This window comes from Camelus bactrianus, chromosome 2 (assembly GCF_048773025.1).
Source record: "Camelus bactrianus isolate YW-2024 breed Bactrian camel chromosome 2, ASM4877302v1, whole genome shotgun sequence".
Lineage (NCBI taxonomy): Eukaryota > Metazoa > Chordata > Mammalia > Artiodactyla > Camelidae > Camelus > Camelus bactrianus.
This window is the reverse complement of record NC_133540.1, coordinates 108,191,491-108,212,716: the sequence shown is the minus strand read 5'-3', so window position 1 is coordinate 108,212,716 and position 21,226 is coordinate 108,191,491. Positions and strand designations below refer to the sequence as shown.

General features: G+C 36.7%; 1 protein-coding gene across 4 annotated transcripts in view; it reads left to right on the top strand.

Annotated features, from left to right (window-relative positions):
• WDR19 (WD repeat domain 19) overlaps positions 1–21,226 on the top strand; it is a 76,952-nt gene that overhangs the window by 31,593 nt on the left and 24,133 nt on the right. For all 4 annotated transcript variants that reach the window (XM_074349083.1, XM_010962667.3, XM_045522383.2 and 1 more), the window contains 12 exons: positions 23–227; positions 2,697–2,856; positions 3,726–3,836; positions 5,455–5,564; positions 8,965–9,022; positions 11,319–11,459; positions 11,539–11,621; positions 12,082–12,165; positions 13,459–13,605; positions 13,926–14,050; positions 16,063–16,175; positions 17,660–17,728. In XM_074349083.1, coding sequence (XP_074205184.1) covers positions 23–227; positions 2,697–2,856; positions 3,726–3,836; positions 5,455–5,564; positions 8,965–9,022; positions 11,319–11,459; positions 11,539–11,621; positions 12,082–12,165; positions 13,459–13,605; positions 13,926–14,050; positions 16,063–16,175; positions 17,660–17,728 — 1,406 coding nt within the window. The remainder of the gene's footprint in view (positions 1–22; positions 228–2,696; positions 2,857–3,725; positions 3,837–5,454; positions 5,565–8,964; positions 9,023–11,318; positions 11,460–11,538; positions 11,622–12,081; positions 12,166–13,458; positions 13,606–13,925; positions 14,051–16,062; positions 16,176–17,659; positions 17,729–21,226) is intronic.

Sequence of the window (21,226 nt, the reverse complement as noted above, 5' to 3'; positions counted from 1 at the left end):
AGATGTCCATTTTATAATACAGGATCCAAGGTCATTTTGGCTGGTGGCACCAAAGTTCCCTTCTCTCATAAACCTTTGCTGTTGTATAATGGAGAGCTGACCTGCCAGACCCAGAGTGGAAAAATAAACAACATCTACCTTAGCTCCCACCGCTTCCTCGACAGTTTAAAAGATGCAGGGCCTAACGAACTGCGGCAAATGCTGACACAGGCTTTAATGCTGAAAAGGTAGGGTTTGAAACACTTCTTGTGGGGCTTCTCCTTTGCTTTTGTGAGTTTAAAGGTCAAATCTGGGGGGAGGGTACAGCTCAGGAGTAGTGTGCCTGCCTAGCATACGCGAGGTCCTGGGTTTAATCCCTACTGCCTCCATTAAAATAAATAAGTAAATCTAATTACCTCCTTCCCCCCAAATAAGTAAATAAATTAATATTTAAAAAAGAAAAAGAAAAAAAGGTCAAATCCTGTTAAAATAGACAGAGAGATGGAAATAATAGTATTTTCCTCATTTGCTTCATGGGATTACTGTAGGCTCAGCTAAGATGATGGATGTGAGAATGTACAAATTCTAAAGGAAGTACTCCTGTACTGTCAGTGCTTTATTCCAGGAAAAGCCCTTCAGAACAAAAACGTTTCTAACCACCCAAACAGCATAGTTATTGTGAAATTCTAATAAACCTAATTATTTCAACACCATCTTAATTTCATCGTAACAGTTTGCTTTTGCCTGCCTTGTGATTTTTTTTTTTTTCCCTGTTTTCCTCTTACCTCCTCTGGCCACTATGAATTCCTTTGTGATTCTAATTCTTTGGACCATCTCTTCAGTGTTGCTCTTCCTCAGGGTCCCTTGAGCTCTTTTCTTCTTTTCTCACTCTAATTATTCTTCCTGAGTGAATCTCCTCAAAGATGCTTTCAATACCATCTATTTGAGGCTGACTCCAAAATGTGCTCCCTTGACTTAAACCTGTATTTACCACTGCTCCCCACTCACATGTAGTGGGGAGTCCAAAAGTTCCTCAGACTGGCCCTGTTTAAAACAACTTGTCATCTTCCCCAGCCTCCTCTTCTCCCCGATCCGATCGCACTGTGCACATATCCTAACGCACACCTGTACCTACACACACACCCCTGCACCTACACACACATACACACACACCCCCAGATCCTTTTCTGCTCTGGCATCCCCCACCTTAACTTTGGCACCCCCTTAGAGTCATGTGTAACATGACCATCTCCTGACGGCTCTCTGCTGGTAGCCTCGTGACAGTCTGATCTGTTCTCCACACACTTTTGAAAATGTGAGTCTGATCCTCTCAATTCCCTACTGAAGATCTTTTAGTGACTCCCTGTTGCCTTTAGGAAGAAACCCCTACTTCTCAGGGACCTCGACATGACACGCTGGGCACTTGATGATTTAATACCAGCCTCAGCTGTCCCCACTCGGCCACTCCCTCTCTGTTCACTGCTTGAATTCAGTATTTTTCGTGATTCCTTGCCTTTTTCATCCTGGAATGCCCCTCCCTATCTCTGAATGGAGTAACTCCTCATTCTTCACCGGTCGGCGGAGCCCTCTCCAGCTCCAGGAAGCCTTCCCCGAAGCCCTGTGAGCACTGGCGGTCTGGGTCAGGGGCCTTTCTGATGCGTGGCCTCAGAGCCAGGTCCGGCATGCAGAGTGATTTAGAGCACGTTCCCGCTTACACTGTGTGACTCGGCTGGTTTTTTAAGGCCTCTAAGCCTCACTTTCCTCATCTATAGGGGAGAAATAATAACATTACATGGTGGATAGGGTTGTTGGGGTGATCTGGTGAGAGAATTTACAGCCAGCACTTAGTGTAAAGATTCACGTGCTGTAGGCACTCAGCTACCTCTGTCATTCTGTGTCATCGTCGTCTGTGTACTCATCTGTCTCTCCCGCCTTCCCCACATGTGCCTGCCTAAAGGACAGGGACTGCTTTTGATCTTTGCATCTTGGTTCCAAGCACAGTTCCTGGCACATAATGGTGCTCAGTGAATGTGTGTTGGATGAGAAAATGCATCAGTGAATAGATGGGGAGGGGTAGTGTGTTCGTTAATATAAGAGTTTCACAAAAAGTCTCATTGGCATTTATGGTTAAGTTTTAAAGAGGTCAACAATCTTTTGCTGTCATGGTCCAGATGGTAAGTATTTCAGGCTTTAAGGGTCTCTGTCACAGCTGCTCAGGTTGGCCACTGTAGTGCAGGACCAGCTGAGACAATCCGTAAGGACTGGGCAGATGAATGGCTGTGTTCTACCCGCATTTATTTCCAAAAACAGGCAGTGGACTGGATTTGGCCTGTGGGCCATAGTTGGCTGATACCTGTTTTAAACTTCCAAATTTATAGGACTAGAGTACTCATTTTATTAGACTTAATGTGAGAAAAAAAAATAATTTTCATCTATGTGTGAAGTAAACCAAATAAATAAATAAATAGAATTAGTGTTGATGAGAGAAGGTGGTTACCCAGAGAAGATTAAGATTAATTCAAGAAATCCAAGAAAAAATATTTGCACAAAAGAGGGAGAAGAGTTTATGCAGTTTTTTGTAACTTGAAATTGATGATTAAAAATTGAGAAATGTTTTTGCAAAATTCATCTACTACGTAACATTAAATGATATACAGTCTGAAAATTGCCCAGTAGGGGGCAGAGTTCCCTGATTAAGTTATATACTCAAATCCTAGGTTTTCTGATGCCTGGGAAATGTGCAAGATTCTAAATGATCAAGTAGCCTGGAATGAGTTGGCCACAGCATGTCTACACCACATGGAAGTGGAGTTTGCAATCCGTGTTTATCGGACAATTGGAAACGTTGGCATGGTGATGTCCTTGGAACAGATAAAGGTAAACAGCATCTTATGGGAATGATCAGATTAGGATTTCAATGGTATTTATTCAAACATTTGTAATTTCTGCATTTAATCTTAACCTAACTCATAAACATTGATAGACTATTAGTGGGAATGCAGTTTGGTGCAGCCATTGTGGAAAACAGTATGGAGATTCCTCAAAAGACTACCGTATGATCCAGCAATTCCACTCCTGGGCATATATCCAGAGGGAACCTGCACCCCAATGTTCATAGCAGCACTGTTTACAATAGCCAAGACATGGAAACAACCTAAATGTCCATTGACAGATAACTGGATAAAGAAGTTGTGGTATATTTATACAATGGAATACTAGTCAGTCATAAAAAATAATAAATTAATGCTATTTGCAGCAACATGGATGGCCCTGGAGAATGTCATTTTAAGTGAAGTAAGCCAGAAAGAGAAAGAAAAATACCATATGATATCACTCATATGTGGAATCTAAAAAAGAAAGACAAATGAACTTATTTACAAAACAGAAACAGACTCACAGACATAGAAAACAAACTTATGGTTACCAGGGGGGTAAAGGGTGGGAAGGGAGAAATTGGAAATTCAAGATTTGCAGATGCTGACTTGTATATATAAAATAGATAAACAAGTTTATACTGTATAGCACAAGGAACTATATTCCATATCTTGTAGTAGCTTACAGTGAAAAAGAATATGAAAATGAATATATGCATATTCATATATGACTGACGCATTGTGCTGTACACCAGAAATTGATACATTATAAACTGACTATACTTCAATAAAAAAATAAAATAAAATTTTAAAAAAGTCAAAAAAGAAGTAAACCCTTATGTTTCTTCTCGTTGAAACTGCTTTAATTTCTAGGGAATCGAGTACTACAATCTTTTGGCAGGACATCTTGCCATGTTTACTAATGACTTCAACCTGGCTCAGGACCTGTACCTCGCATCCAGCTGTCCTGTTGCTGCCCTGGAGGTATGGCAGCCAATGCGGGGTTGGGGGAGGACAGACAAAGAGGCAAAGAGGCTCTCACCTTCTGTAAAGTTAAAATCTCTCAGCATCAGACACCACATGCCTTCCCCCTCTTAGAATTCAGACTTTAGCTCTAAGAACCCCTGAATCTTTGGTATTTTCACTCTGCCTTCTGTGGAGCCATAACGGCATAATATTGTAACATCACCAAATAATTTAAAGTCTGAATGCGGCCAAAATTAACAGATAATATAACTTAAAAGATGCATACAGATAAAAACAGCCACCATTTACTGAGTGCTCACACTAGCCGGGCACTTTTCTAAGCGTTGACATATTTTAATTCATTTGACCCTCACAACAGTCCTCTGAGACAATACTACTATTTTCTCTATTTTCCAAATGGGGAAACCAAGGCACGTATATCTTTTATTTACTGTATAAAATTCTCTTGTGTATGAAGAGGTGAGCTAAGCTTGCGTATCGTCACTAGTTTTCCAGAGGTGAGCATTGCAGGGGAAGGACCAGAACAGAGTGAAGGACCCAGTGCAATGCAAAGAAGAAGAGAGCCCTGCCTGTGTAGAATAGCGGTTAAGGACACAGACTTTAGAGTTGGATGTGTCTGAGTTCAAATCCCAGCTCTGTGTAAACCTCGCTCCAGTTACTCATTCTGTCTTCCTGTGCCCTAGATCCCATTTAGAAGAGGGATAACAATATCTAGCCCACAGGGTTGTTGTAAAGATTAAAAAATGAGATGAGATCTTTTTGGAACAGTGCCTGTTGACAGGAAAGATGCAGAGATGGTGGCTGTGGTCACTAACATTCCACATCAACCAGCATTTCCACAACTTCACAGAGAAAAGCATATCTACTATTAATCCCACAGCTTCTCTTTTTCAAGTTGTACTATAGCGAATTTTCATTTTTAAATTTTAAGTGAACTAAATTAATTTTAAGAAAAAGCTTAGATAATTTTACAATATTATTTGCAATCATTGGGGATACCCTGAGAAGTTTTTAGAACTTGAATTGGTACATACTCCAAAAAATTAATGGTTTAATCTTTAATGGTTAGTTTATATGTGGAATTGTGTATCAGACACAGTTAAAAGACCTCAGGAGCCAGGGAGAAAGACACATTCACATTTTACTTATGTTTGCTATTATTTGTCTCATGATATAGGTTCAGATTTTCTCATAAAATAACATCAGTTGCTATAGTACAGTATTTCTCTTCTTAAATTATCACCCCTCTAAGAAGAAATATTCATTTTTAATTTAGTTGGTTGAACTGAATTAGTTTTAATTCAATTTAATTTTTTCCTGTTGAGAAAAATTAAATACTAAAAAGAATAAGGTTTTGTTTAGGATTGCATTTTGGAGGGCCAGGAACCATTGTAATAGCCAAGATGTTTTTGCTCCCCAGCATCCAATTTTTACGCCTTTAGGGGCTCTGTCACTGCAGTGAGAATGTATGCTGTAGTAATATATTGTCTTTGGAAAGATCGTTTCATTTTTTAAACAAAAGTATCTGTAATCACTTTTATTAAAACTAGCACTATATGGTGACTATGCAAAATAATTTTCTCATTTGAAATGAATGTCTTTCTCTTCCTAACAGATGAGAAGGGATTTACAGCACTGGGACAGTGCTCTGCAACTGGCAAAGCGTTTAGCCCCAGACCAGATACCATTTATATCGAAAGAATATGCTATTCAGCTTGAATTCACGTAAGTCCTCATCTTTACATGTTTCAGTCAGTATCTAATTATTGAATATCTTCATTTCTGAACTGCCATTCATTAGAAGGCCATTAATTTAATAATTAAATCCACTGATTTAATAACTGCTTCTTAGGGGGGAAAAGCCATATTAATTGTACATCCAAAAATGTTTGATTGTAACTAATGATGTCTTATCCATGTATTTATCCACTTTCATTTTCAGCATCAAAATCTAATTTGGGGGGTCTAAGTCTTTTCTATATTTAGAGTCTAAGTATTGTTTTGAATAGCATTTGGCCAACAACAGTTACACATAGCATCAGAGTGACTCTGCTTTTCTTAACCTTTGTTCATGATCTTGACCTCTTTGAACACTGTGAGAATTTGCAGTGTGATTTCAAGGCACAGTGAAAAATACCAGACTTTGGTCTACAAATCCTATTTGCTTAGATCTGTGCTTTCTCTTTTTTACATTGAATTGCACATGGATGAAAATTCAACAGTTAATGTTGAAAATCAAGCCAGAAGCTTTTCACAGGTGGATAGGCAGTGCTTGAGTAATGATCCTTCCCAATGCATAATGAATAGGCTTCACAGACCTTTCCTACCTTTGGAAATGCTGTAATCTGTTCTGAGAGATTTAGAATTTTCTAGTGCTCTTAATTGTTAAACAGTCTTACTGTCAGCAGTCTTAGTTGACAGACTATACCTTTTTATTTCAGTGCTGCATAAAAGCGTAATTTTATTTTTAAAAAAATTTTTTATGGAAGTATAATCAGTTTACAATGTTGTGTTAATTTCTGGTGTAAAGCATAGTAATTTGGTTATATATATATATATATATATGTATATATATATTCCTTTTCATATTCTTTTTCAATATAGGCTATTAAAAGGTATTGAATATAGTTCCCTGTGCTATACAGTGGGACCTTGCTGTTTACCTATTTTATATATAGTAGTTTGTATCTGCAAATCTCACACTCCCAATTTATCCCTCCACCCACCCACCCCATTCTGCTCGGTAACCATAAGTTTATTTTCTATGTCTGTGAGTCTGTTTCTGTTTTGTAAATAAATTGGGTCTTTTTTTAGATTCCACATACAAGTGATATAATATGGTATTTTTCTTTCTCTTTCTGGCTTACTTCACTTAGTATGACAATCTCCAGGTCCATCAATGTTCCTACAAATGGCGTTATTTTATTCTTTTTTATGGCTGAGTAGTATTCCATTGTAAAAGTGTAATTTTAGAGGCATTTATGATCCAGTTTTAAGCTCACATTCAGCCATGGTTAATGCCACTAATGCAAATAACCTGCAGAGACAATAAATGAATAATTTATTTGCAAATACAAATTCACAGGTGTTATGTGCAATGACAGCTACATCACAACTGGACAGTTTCTTTTGACATTTGTTATAGGATGTATTCCAATTTCAAAAACTATGAAATATGGAAAATGTTTTTTGAACAAAGAAAATATGGTTCTGACATTTGATTTTTTAAAAACATTTTTATATAGTTCTGCTTTATTTTCATACATACTTTAGATTCATTGAGAATATTGACACACAGATTATAGTTGTAGAAATTATTCTCTCAAAAAGTACTCTTTCATTTCTAACCAAAATACTTTAACATTTTCCATTTTGCAAATAAAAACTTCTTGGAGATTTTATTTCTTTCTTAGTCAACCTTGATTTAAATTTGTCACATTTCTGACCCTTACAAAGTAAATCCATATATTGAAAAGGACGAATTGGAATCTTAACACAAGGGACGAGGCCTCAGGGCCCTGGCCCTTCCTCTCTGTCCTAAGAGTGGCTGGGTCTTAGAGGATAAAATGTCTCTGCTAAAGAGAAAAGGGTCACTACATTGGGAGATGACCCACCATGTCTTGCCAGATTACAAACACCCAAGTAAGCTCAGCGACCATCCAGAAGACTTCCATTGTCTCTTCTTTCAAGGGAATCAAAGCTTTTGTGCAAACTCTCAAAAACTTCTCATGACAGTCAGATGAGCTGAGCCAGCTGAAAACCTGTGCTGTTGTTATTGTTGTTCTTTAACCCTTTCTGCTCAACACTTGACCATGAAGCCACCAAGTCCCAAGACTTTCACTGCTATTTCTATGCGGACTGCTGGATCCTGATCTAGATACACACCCCAGCCCCCCCAATCAGGAGAATTTCCCTTGTGATAATAGAAGCTAAGTAGGTGTATCTCATCATCATCAAATACCCCATTGGCCACTAGTTGCTGATTTTGACACTAAAGCCTTAGGCCTGTACTCAGTTCCAACAGTCTTTTTCATTATGTATCCAAGACCTTGATTAGGTCAAAGCAGGACCAGTCTGTCAGCTGCAGGAGGGCATTAGAATAATAAGCTAGAGCCACAAGAGAGTTCCAAAATAAAACAGTAATAAAGTAAGTGGGCTAAAATATCGTAAATAAAGTGAGAGTTCCAAAGTCTTAATTTCACATCTCCTAATTGGGCTTGTCTGAGGAAAACCTCGGGTTCCTGAATCAGGAGGAACTGGCAGGAGATATCCCTAGCTGTGTTGATATTATTAGATCCAAATATTAGAAATTTCTATTTAGAAACATTGTTGACTTTGAAGCCCTGGACTGTCTAAAAGTTCCTAATTAATAGAATAGCTTCTCTTCCAAAAAATTCCTTGTAACTAACAGATGATGAACCTGAGTGAGACTGAGAGAGGTTGAATAACTGGTCTAAGCTGGTAAAGTGAAGCTCAAATAATGCCATTGTCAGAGCTGATTAATTTATTCTGGATGAGATTGTTTTTCAGAGGATGACAGATCTCCAGATGCATCTTAGGCAAATTAGTGATCCATTCTGTCTCAAGTAGTAAAAATGAATTGAGGTAATAAATATGACTTCTGGTTGTGCAAATCCATGTTAGCATCAGTCATGGGATTAGAGAGTGGTATTATCTATATCATGTATAATAGTTTTTATTAGAGTAAGAATCAGAGCCCTCAATACTGTCATCCCTCATGTTTTCCTCCATTTCTACCCAGATTCTCTCAATACATTTTGTGCTTATAAACATTGGGTGTTTGGGAAAAAACAGTGATTTTAACAGTCACATGATTGTCATTTAGTGCCCCAAAGGTGATAGATAAGCAAAGGTGGCCCATAAAATTTAATATAGCTCCCCAAAATGCCCAGCATGCTACAAGTTATTACTGTACAGTCTAGCTTAATAATTATCCTTAAAGTAGCAAAATAATGAACTGCACTTGAAAGGATGCATGCATATATGTTGTGTATCACATCTTTTATGAGCTTAAGCAGCTCAGTGAAAGTTTATCTTTTAAATCTTGTTTATGTAAATAAGATACTTAAATGTGTATTAAAATTCACTCTGATTTTTCTTTCAGGGGTGATTATGTAAATGCTTTGGCTCATTATGAGAAAGGAATAACAGGTGATAATAAGGTAACCTTGAATAAAGATCAGATGTGCATAATTATTTGGGGGCTTTTTGTTAGTTTCATTTTCTTAATCTTATTTTCATTGTATTTATTCAGCATAAAACAGGTGAGCCTTTTCAGTTTATTAACAGCTTTGCAAGGATATAGTTAGATCATTTTACAATACTTTAAAATCTTAAAAACTGAAGATGGCAATATTTTTATCAGCCTAAAAAAGATATGTTTTCTATTGCACCCCAAATATGAGCTTCTTATTAAGACTGGGAGTAAGATTTTTGTTCTTTCCCACTTACAGGCTATGGTTTTCATAAGATTTTCCTTTTACTCTTAAAAAGTTTCAGTAACCACTTTGAAACTGAATTCCCAGTCCATTAAAGTTTGTTCTACCTTTTCATCCCTCATGTTGTATCTTTTATGATGAACCTGGTAAGCATGTACTTTACCTACCATTCCAGCCCATTCTCCCATCCCAGAATTTAGGTCAAGAAGCTACATTTTGTGATAGAAATTGATGTTTTTAAGATAGGTGACATCAAGATTGAAAATCTTTTTATTTTCTATTTTATATCTAGCATTTTATTATAAAAGTAATACAGTTTCTTCTTTTTTAAATTCAAATTATGTTCATACTTTTTTTTAACAAACGTATTTATTTATTTGTTTGTTTATTTGTTTGTTTATTTTGGTGGGGAGGTAATTAGGTTTATTTTTTTAATTTATTTTTAGTAGAGATACTGGGGATTGAACCCAGGACCTCATGCATGCTAGGCAAGCATTCTACCACTGAGCTTTACCCCTCCATTTTGTTTTATTCAATTTGAAAAATCACCAAAATATATTAAACTAAAGAGTGAGAGTCCAACATTCTCTCTTATGTCCACACTCCTTAAGGCTAACCAGTGTTCATGATTTTATGTATTTCTATCCAGAATCTCTTCTAAGCATATAGCTATGTCTGTAATAGGGAATATTACTAAAAATGAAATAATTCATTTCTGTTCATTCAGCAAAGATCACCTGAGAATCCAGTCTGTGGAAAGCAGCATTTTGTTGTATGGTCTTTCCAAATTAATACAGATGAATGTCTTAATTTTTTAAGAGCTTCTAAAATTTCATCCTCTGGATGTATCATAGTTTTTTCATCCAGTTGTTTTGGGTTTTGTTTCAATCAAAATCCCTGCAGTGAATATTTGACCTAGTACCTGTATCTTTAACTACATAAAATAGTATTTCTGAAGGATGTAGTCTTACAGGTGGGATTTCTAGGTCATAAAATGTGCGCTTTTAATTTTTTATATGCTAGATTGCTCTCCAAAAGAACTCGTAGTTATTCATACAGCTGTCAGTCATGTATGAAAGTGTTCGTTTCCCCCACATTCTCAACAACACTACCAATCTCTACCAATCTGATCAGCCAAAAAAGGGGGGGGGGGATATTTTATTTTGTGTGTGTTTGATTATTAGTGAAATCAAACATGTTTTATTTATTTATTGGCCAATTGTATTTTTTTTATAAATTACCTAATTGCATCTTTTGCTCACTTATCTCTTAGAGTTTTGACATTTTCTTTGTTTGGCTCCATCTATTTTAGTTCATCCTCAGTTGTGTTATCAAATACAATCACCCATGTGGCTATTTAAGTTATTTAAAATTAAGTAAAATGTAAAATTCAGTTCCTCTGTCACACTAGCTATGGTCAAGTGCTCGGGAGCCACTTGCGCCTGTCAGCCACCATGTTGGATGGGGCAGATAGAGAATATCCCCATCGTCACAGAACTGCTTTACATACAACGTCATCTGATGTTCCATTTTGATAGTTCAGACTGGCTATTTGGAAATTTTGTTAGTTGTCTTTAATGAATTAAATAATTCTAAATAAATAAATAATAAAGGTTTTATGTTTCATCATACCTAGAAGAGAAATCTTCCACTTGATAAATGGTCTTTCTCTTAATTTTATTCATGGCATTTATGCTATGTACTCAGTTTATTTCCTCTCATATAAAATTTTATACCAAGAAGGTATACAAAGATATACAAGGTATTATAACAAAGGAGCAGTAAAGTTTTGATCTTAAGCACAAAAGATCCAGACTTTGGAAGAAAAAAATATATAACTTCACAACAGATGATTTCTTTTTTTAAAGACTCAGTGTTACTTCAAAATCTTGATTTGCCTGAAAAGGTGACTGAAAGTAAACTATAACCTTTGGGCTCATTTTAGATTTAAACTGTTTGGCTAAAATACATCATTTTAAGTTAAGGTCTGATTTGTTGGTTATTTGCCTTGTAATTATAGGAACACGATGAGGTGTGTCTGGCTGGAGTGGCCCAGATGTCCATAAGAATGGGAGACATCCGCCAAGGGGTGAGCCAAGCCCTCAAGCACCCCAGCAGGGTCCTTAAAAGAGACTGTGGTGCCATATTGGAGAATATGAAGGTAGGCATTTGTGCGCACAAATTTCATGTGGTCTCGTACATAATAAATTTAGTATTTTAATCATCTTATATCATTTTAGCAATTTTCAGAAGCAGCTCAACTCTATGAAAAAGGTCTCTACTATGACAAAGCAGCATCTGTCTACATCCGCTGTAAGAATTGGTAAGAATTTGCTAAAATTTGTTCTCAGCCAGTGTGGAAAGGAGCATGTGTCCGTGATCTTCCTTGCTGCTCCTCCCACCTGGACACCTGTTGCCTCTCTCTGGGCCTTCTCTCCATCTCCTCTTTTTCTTCCTAGAAGAGTTCATATTAATAGTTCTTTTTCCAAAGAACAGCACATTCTCTAGGTTTGATATGGGGAAATCCCTGATCAAATAAATTATTAGAACAAAAAAAGCCCTATTGCCCCCAAAGAGTTAATGAGCTAATCCTCATTTTCCCACAGAGGGTGGGCTAGTGAGGTCAAGGGCAGGAGAAAAAGCTATTAAACCTTTTACCTGTAGACTTTCTAAAGATCGTGATAACTGTTTTTTTGAATCCTAAAAACTAATATCTGATTGTAGGAAGCTACTTTTGGAGTGAATGTCGTGCTGATACGATTCTCCTAAACCTACCTTTCTAGGGCGAAAGTTGGTGAGCTTCTGCCTCACGTTTCTTCTCCAAAGATTCACTTGCAGTACGCCAAAGCTAAAGAAGCAGATGGAAGGTTTGTACGATTTCTCAATTTTATATAAATTTAAAATAGTATTTTATAAATTAGCTATTGATAATTGGCAACCCTCTAAGAAAGGCAAAGCAGAGGACAGAAAACATCTTCACTCCTCATCTGGCCTGAAGTGCCAGGCTATTAAATTTTTTCCATACTTAATATACCTCAGTCAATGTTTTATGTATTCGGGTATAGACTACTGTCTCTTTTTATTTGAGAGTTAAATACTAGCAGTTGAAATTTTGATACAATGTGGCATGAAAATGAAATTAAGCAATAGTTCTTTTATTAAGGAAGATAACTTATGATGCAGATGAAAACAAGAGTAAAGAAACATGAATTCCATACCTATGGCTGTAGGCTGTACTGTCTAAGCCACAGAGCAGTATTAAAATATAGTGATGAATAGTTAATATCCTAAACATACAAAGCTTTCCTGCAACTTAATATAAGAAACCCAAAGATGCAAGGAGGAAAAGGGCTAAAGACAAGAAGTCTCAGAGGAGGAAATACAGCTATGAAACTGTATTTCATGCAAACATGATAAAGTTATATCTCACTAGTAGTAACTGAAGTAAAGCAACAGTATATCATTTTAACCTATCATATTGGGAAAGATTTACTTTACACTAATAACAGTACTGTCAAAATGTACTTGTTACACATGACTAACCACAGTGTAAATTTCTAAAGTCTTTAGAAAGTTATTTGGCAATATGTATTAAGAGATTTTTAAAGGTTAATACCTTCTACTTCTAGAAAAGTAACCTTAAGAAATAGGGAAATACACTAAATATCTTGTTAAAATGGAAAGAGCTGGAAAGAGCTAGAGACTGAGAAGTCTTGAGCTCCATCTACAGGTCGACACACAAAGATTTTATATATAACTGTTAAGTTGTATCTATAATTGTGAAAAATTTTATATTTTCTGTTTTGTAAAATAAGTCTATATTGCTATTATAATCTTCCCACTTAAAAATAGTAAAATGTAAAAAATTAGATAGATATGGTGTGGATGAGAAAACAGAATTCAACACTGATATTTTCCTGTTAGTTTATCAAACCCCCAAAAATAACATATTTTAGTGAGATGGTTCCTGGTGTTCTTTCTGATTAAAAAAAAAACAAAAAACAAAAACAAACAAAAAAAACAAAAAAACGAGTTCAAGAAAAATAAGCAACTACCATCAATAAAAGAGAGAAGCATCCCAAACATTTATTGAGATTTTTTTCCCCCAAATTGTAACAGTGTTAAGAAAGTTGTCCTGAACTAAGTATCTCCTTTTATAGATACAAAGAAGCTGTTGTGGCCTATGAGAATGCAAAGCAGTGGAACAGCGTGATCCGCATCTATCTGGATCACCTTAACAGCCCTGAAAAAGCTGTCAGTGTTGTCAGGGAGACCCAGTCCCTGGACGGAGCCAAGATGGTAGCCAGGTAACATGATGCATTGGTATTTTGGGACTTTGAAAAACTAGCCTTAGAAGAAAGCCCCCACTTCCCCTTATCAAATAAATCAATGCCAATGAAATATTTATTCTTCACTATTTTTCTAAAAATTAGTTCTAAGTGTTTAAATTCAAAGGCTGTTGTATTTAACATATGAGAGTGTGTTTTCTAAATACAAGCATATGGTATAGAACTACAGTTTACCACATACATTTTTACTTTTAAATGGTTTCTCATGGTTGAAAAATATTGTATTTTGTAAATGACAAACTTATTTTATATGTAATTTAATAAAATACTTGTTTTAGGTTTTTCCTACAGCTAGGTGACTACGGGTCTGCCATCCAGTTTCTTGTTATGTCCAAATGTAATGATGAAGCTTTCACACTGGCTCAGCAACACAACAAAATGGAAATCTATGCAGACATTATTGGTAAATATTGTTTTTCCTAATTCCTCTTAAAGATTGTATCATAGAAACACTTTGACTCTTTGAAGCTAATGATCCGATTGGTATACCCACAAGCACACGCACACACACCGCTTAGATACAGATATGCACGTGCCTATAGGTTACTTGTTAGATTTCAGAATCCCTACTATCACCTTAAAGGTGAGATGGAATTATAAGACCACTTTCAAAAATTAAGGTGTTTTGGGTGGCTTCCACGAGAGGCCAGATTTCCCAAATCCTACTATTGATCAACCAATGGTAAAGCAAGTTTCCAAAATGAAGGTAACAGAAAATGCAGTGATTTTTGAAAAAGTAAATGTTTTCATAAATTTTTAAACTTGAGTTATGAATTAAGAATATATGATTGATTACCTTGATTAAAAATGATATATACAAGATGTGGTTTTAAAAGATTTTGAAAGTCCAAAAGAAAATACTGTATTCTGAGAGTACCTGCTTGTAGCTTTTCTTCCTATGTTTGCAATTATCCTCAGAAACAACTAAAACAATTTTCAGATTTTCATTTCATGGACCATATGTAACATTATTTGTGGGGTGGTTTTGCTTTTTTATAATTTTTTATTGTGGTAAAATATACATAACATCAATTTACCATTTTAGCCATTTCTAAGTGTACAGTTTGGTTGCATTAAGTACGTACACATTGTTGTGCAACCATCACCACATTCGTCTCCACAACTTTTTCATCATCCTGAACTAAAACACTGGACCCATTAAACAATAATTCCCATTCCCCTTCCCCCTCAGCCCCTGGGAACCACTGCTCTACTTTCTGTCTCTATGAATTTGACTATTCATGGTACCTCATGTAAGTGGAATTATAATGTTTGTCCTTTTGTGTTATTTTGTTCACAAATGACCACACAAATTGATGGTAGGATTCATGAGAAAATTTTTGTTTCAATCTTTAAGGGAAATGATAGGTAAAAGCAAATTCTAGTATCTTAGGAAGTCATTCAAATAATTGGAGAAAATAAAGAACTAAAGATAAAAAGAAGGTACAGATAAAAGCAGCATTGCAGTTATTAATGTTTAATTTGACACATGACATTTCTTTCCTAACATTGCAAATCATCATTGCACAAAAGCCTTGAAGTTTTTCTAATTTTTTCAGAAGGGTGTGTCTTAGCCTCTATCATATGCGCACGCACGCACGCACGCACGCACGCGCGCGCACACACACACACACACACACACAGAGCCTCCCACCCCCACAGCATAACCCACACTCTTCTCCACCTTGCTTAACTTCCTTCTCTTATAAACTCTCTATCTGCCTTGGGGTGGGGCGCAGGGCTACTCCTGTACTGTGGTGCCCCACTGGGCCTCCAACTCCCACAGGTTAATGTAAACAATGAATTGCAACTCCAGTAGCTTTTAGGTCTTCTGTGCTTAATATATTTAAGCTTCAAATCAAAAGAAAAACAATACCAAAAAAAGGAAAACCTAATCTTTAAATAGCATCTATTGGCCGCCTGAATATCACCTTCCTCATCTGACAAACACGTACAAACTGTCATTTAAACTGGGCGTTGCTGAGAGAGGGAGATGGGTTACGTTTGCATTCTGGTGAACTTTGCTTCTGATCGTTCTGAATCCCTAGGCAAATCTTGGGTTGATATTATAGTCATACTTGTGCTTGTGGTTTTAGGAAATGAGATTGAGACTTAAAAAAATGATAAAAGTTGCTAAGGATAATGTGCAACCACAGCCTAGATTCTCACAAAGCCTCATAATTTCCTCTCCTGATTGCTGTTTAGAGTGAAGAGAAGATGGAACAGAGTGGTTATGTGGGGTAATTATGGTGAATGTGTTTGGTGATGAAAACAGACACTGATAATAATACTTACTGTTAAAAGGTTTTAATCACCTCTTTTTAGATCACCTGTTTTTAGCTCTTATTTTGAGGTTAGCAATAAAAGGTAAACAAGTTTTGCTCAGATATTTTACTCAGTGAATTTCTGTTGTAGGTTCTGAAGACACCACTAACGAGGACTATCAGAGCATTGCCTTGTATTTTGAAGGAGAAAAAAGACATTTTCAGGCTGGAAAATTCTTCCTGCTGTGTGGCCAGTATTCACGAGTGAGTATTTGCCAGGAAAACATACTTTGGCCTCCACAGGAATAATTAGAGGAAATATTTTAAAATACTTTATGCTCCCAGAGACCCAGATTTGAAATCTCAGAGTCAACCTTAAAATCTTCCCCTCTCTCCCCCTCTGGTCATGTTCTCCCTAAATCTCTCTCACAGGTCTCGTTCTAATTACCATCGACTTAACTCGAACCTGGGTCACATCGCTTTAGATGATTGCAAAGTGGTTTCCTGTTTTCCTTGTTTTTTAGTTTCTCTCTCTATAGCTCATCTCTTTCGTTTTGTCCCTTAAATGGTACTGACTTTGGTTGCTAAAGAGCCCCTAAAGCAGGCGCTTTGGTGTTCAAGCAAGAAATGGAAACAGGTGAAGTTGTGGGCTAAGGCTGCGTGTTCATTGTGTGACAGGGCAGGGACAACTGGACGGCACCTGTCCTGTCTGAAGGGAACAGCTGCTGCTCACCTCCAAAAAAGGGTTGCCCTTCAGGAGTTGGTGCCCACTGGTGCCAGACCATAGGATTTTTCACAAGAAATGAATGTCTGGGTCTCCCAGTTTTAAAATATGGGCCCAGATATTTGTATAACATCTCACTGGCCAAAGAAACATGTCTATGTGAATTCAGCCTTCAGGCCACCAGTGTGCTGTTCTGGCCTGTTAGAAACTGAGTCCAAGCTCCTTAGCAGGCAGGCGAGAGAATTTCCACAATTTGACAGACCAGCCTGAACATCCCAGTCTGGCATCTAGCTTTTTTCACTGAAGAAGCCTACACTTCCACTAGCCTTCTTCCATCCATGGTCTTCCCCTGGACCCCTCCCGCCCTCTTCTCCGCCTCCACAGACCTGTTCACCTTCAAGTCCTTTTCCTCTGGGGTACCTTGGCATCATCCTTGTGTTCAATCATCTTTTCTTCCTCAGAGCACCTGTAAACCACCTGGCAGTACCACCCATTTGTCTCTTAATCTCTATAACCTTAAACATACTCACAGGTGTGGTGGTGTGGTGCAAGGGTTAGACAACCATGGCTTAAAGTGATTGGCGTCTTCTATTATCATCACATCACATGCATCTCCCCAGGTAAATTGTACAGGATACAGAAAGGTGGTCCATATAATATCCTTCCTGGTATTTTCCATAGCGTCTGGCACAGTCTCGTATTCAAAGCAGCAGATTGTCAGTAAATATTTGTTGAATGAATAAATGAATGAAAATAATTAAATCTTCCTACTAAAAGAGGGCATATTTTTCGCTCTGATTTCTTTCAAAACCAGAACTAGATTCTTCAGAGGGTCAGCTGGATCCTACCACTTTTTAAACTACACTCAGCCTTTTAAGTATTTAAGACCCAGCACTGTGCAAGCCCCTGGTTGAGATGAAGATACTTTCACAAACTACAATTACTTTGTGTGTGTGAAAGCTTTGTTTTTCCCAATGTGAAGGCAATCTGAAAATTTTTCATTATTATATAATTCTCATTTCAGGCACTTAAACACTTCCTAAAATGTCCAAGCTCAGAGGATAATGCAGCAATAGAAATGGCAATTGAAACTGTAAGTAAACTCTGTACTGAAACTTTCAAGAATGCTAATTTTTTAAAAACCTTTTGAAGAAAATTCCAAATATTTACAAAAGTAGACCAAACAGTATAACAAACTCCCATGTACCCATCTTCTCATTTCAACAGCTGTCAAAGCGTGGCCAGTCTTATTTTACTCACCCCCACCCTTTTTCCCTGTATTATTTTAAAGCAAATTACAGACATCATGTCATTTCATTTGTGGTTCAAAATCTATCTCTAAAATAAGAACCTTGGGATTTTCTTTTAGGTGTAACTTGCATACAGTAAAATGCATGAATCCTAAGTATACAACTCAGTTTTTTCATGTATGTACACCTGTGTAACCCCTACCCAGATCAAGAGAGAGAACATTTCCAGCTCCCCAGAAGGCCCACTCATGATGCCTCCAAATCAGTGCCCCCCACCAAGGGTAACAGCACTTCTGACTTCTTACAGATTGGTTTTACATGTTTATGAATTTCATATAAATAGAGTCATACATATGTTCTCTTTTGTGTATAATTTCTTTCGGTCAGCATTAAATCTGTGAAGGCATCTGTGGTATTCATGTAGCAATAGTTCATTCTTATTCATGGCTGTGTAGTATTCCACCATGTGACTGTCACAATTTATTTACCCATTACTCTGTTAATGGACACTTGGGTTGTCTCAGTTTGCACATATTACAAATAAAGTTGCCATCGGAGCCATTCGTGTCTTTTGGTGGACATAAGCATTCAGTTTTTTTGGGTATGTATCCAGGAGTTAGAATTATTAGGTCATAGGGTGTACATATTTTCAGCAATAGTAGGTACTGCCCAACATCTTTTCAAAGCAGCTGTGCCAGTTTCACTCTACCAACAACGTAAAGAATGTAGTTGCTCCCCATCTTCACCAGCACTTCTCAGTCTCCTTCATTGTAACTAAGCTGATAGATGTGTGGTGGTCTCTCATTGTGGTCCTAATTCGTTTTTCTAAAGAATAATGATATTGAGCACCTCTTCATATGTTCATTGACCATTTGAATATCCTCTTTTTATAAAGTTCTGTTCAGTCTTGTTTCTGATTTTTAATTGTATCGTCTCGTCTTATCCTTCCTGATTTATAGGACTGAATTATATATTCTGGATACAGACCTTTTCATCAGACATACATGCCTTGTGAAAATCTCTCAAGCTGTGGCTTGCCTTTTAATTCTCTAGTGCTATCTTGATGAAAAGAAGTTCTTAACATTTAGTAAAGACAAGCTTATGAATCTTTTCTTTTATGGTTAGTCCTTTTTTGTCCTCTTAAGAAATCTTTGTCTATCCCATGGTTGTGCAGACATTTCTCTTATGTTCTCTTCACGTAATTTGGTTGTTTTAGCCTTCTTGTGTAGGCCTATGCCTAAATCCAAAGATTCTTATCTTTTGTGTATGTATGAAGTAGGAGTCAAGAATCTTTCTTTTCCATATGACTATCCAGTTAATCCAGCACCATTTATCAAAAGACTGCCCTTCCCCCTACTGAATTCCTATGGAGCATTTGTCATAGATGAAATGATCAGGTATGTGTGAGTCCGGTTTTGGGCTCTTTATTCTCTTGTATTAATTTATTTGTCTAGCCTGTACTAATACCACACTATCTTAATTACTGTATATATGTCTTATATTTCTACATCTATGGAATTGCCTATTCTAGACATTTTGTGTCAGTGGAACTATATGATGTGACCTTTTTGTGTCTGGTTTCTTTCATTTAGCATAACGTTTTCAAGGTTCATCTGTGTTGTAACATGTACTTTAGCCCTCTTATGTGTATACACATTGTGTGTATCTATTCATCAGTTGATAACACATTTGGGTTGTTTTCACTTTGGGGCTTTTATGAATAATGCTGCCATGAACATTTGTGTACAAGTTTTCACATGGACATGTGTTTTCATGTCTCCTGGGTATATACCTAGGAGTAGAATTGCTAGGCCATATATTAAGTTTATGTTTAACATTTTGAGGAACTGCCCAGCTGTTTCCCAAAGCAGCTACACTATTTTACATTCCCAGCAACAGTGTATTGGGGTTCCAGATTCTACAACAATAATTTGATATTGTCAAACATCTAGTTAAAGTACAACTTTCCCTAACTGTTACATAAATGCTTTTTCACAGTTGGTTAGTTCACATCATATCCAGATAAGGTCCTTGCATTGCACTTAGTTTATATATGCCTTAAGTCTCTTCTATCAAAAGACTGTTCCTTCCCCATCTCCTTCTCTCTCCCTCCTTCCATCTCCTCCTCTCTTTTCTTCCCCTTCTTCCTCCTCCTCTCTTCATTTTTTTTCATTTTCTTTATATTTTTATTGAAGTATAGTTGATTTACAATGTTGTGTTAATTTCTGGTGTACAGCACAGTGATTCATTTATACATATATATTCCTTTTCATATTCTTTTTCAGTATAGATCATTACAAGGTATTGAATATAGTTCCCTGTGCTATACAGTAGGATCTCGTTGTGTATCTATTTTATATGTAGTAGTTAGTATCTGTAAGCCTCAAACTCCCAATTTATCCCTTCCCCACTGGTAACCATAAGTTGTCTTCTATGTTTGTGAGTCTGTCTCTGTTTTAGAAATAAGTTCATTTGTGTCCCTTTCTTTTTTTAGATTCCACATGTAAGTAATATCATATGGTATTTTTCTTTCTCTCTGTGGCTTATTTCACCTAGTATGATGATCTCCAGGTCCACTCATATTGCTGCAAATGGCATTATTTTATTCTTTTTATGGCTGAGTAATATTCCATTGTATAACTATACCACAACTTCTTTATCCAGTCATCTGTTGATGGACATTTAGGTTATTTCCACATCTTGGCTATTGTAAATAGTGCTGCTGTGAACATTGGGGTGCATGTATCTTTTCAAATTAGAGTTCCCTCCAGATATATGCCCAGGAGTGGGATTGCTGGATCACATGGTAAATCTAATTTTGGTTTTTTAAGGAATCTCCCTGCTGTTTCCCATAACAGCTGCACCAAACTACATTGCCATGAACAGTGTAGGAGGATTTTCTTTTCTCCACAACTTCTCCAGCATTTATTATTTGTGGACTTTTCAACAATGGTCATTCTGACTAATGTGAGGTGATAACCCATTGTAGTTTTGATTTGCATTTCTCTGACAACTAGCAATATTGAGCCTTTTTTCATGTGCCTGTTGGCCATTTGTATGTCTTCTTTTTCCTCTTCTCTTCCTCCCTTTCCTTCCTCTCCTCCTCCTTCTCCTTTATTTCTTCTCCCCTCTCCCCTTTCACTTTACCTTCATTGTTTTTTTTTTTGTTAAGAAAATGAGTTATTTGTCCTGAGGAATTCCTGACATTTAGAGTTAACTGATTGCACCCTGTTAAATCTGATTGTGGTATAATTTATCTTGTTTCTCTGTTGCCTGTATTTCCAACCAACTAGTAACCAAATCTATATGTTTAATTAGACATAGATTTTATATTTTTGGAA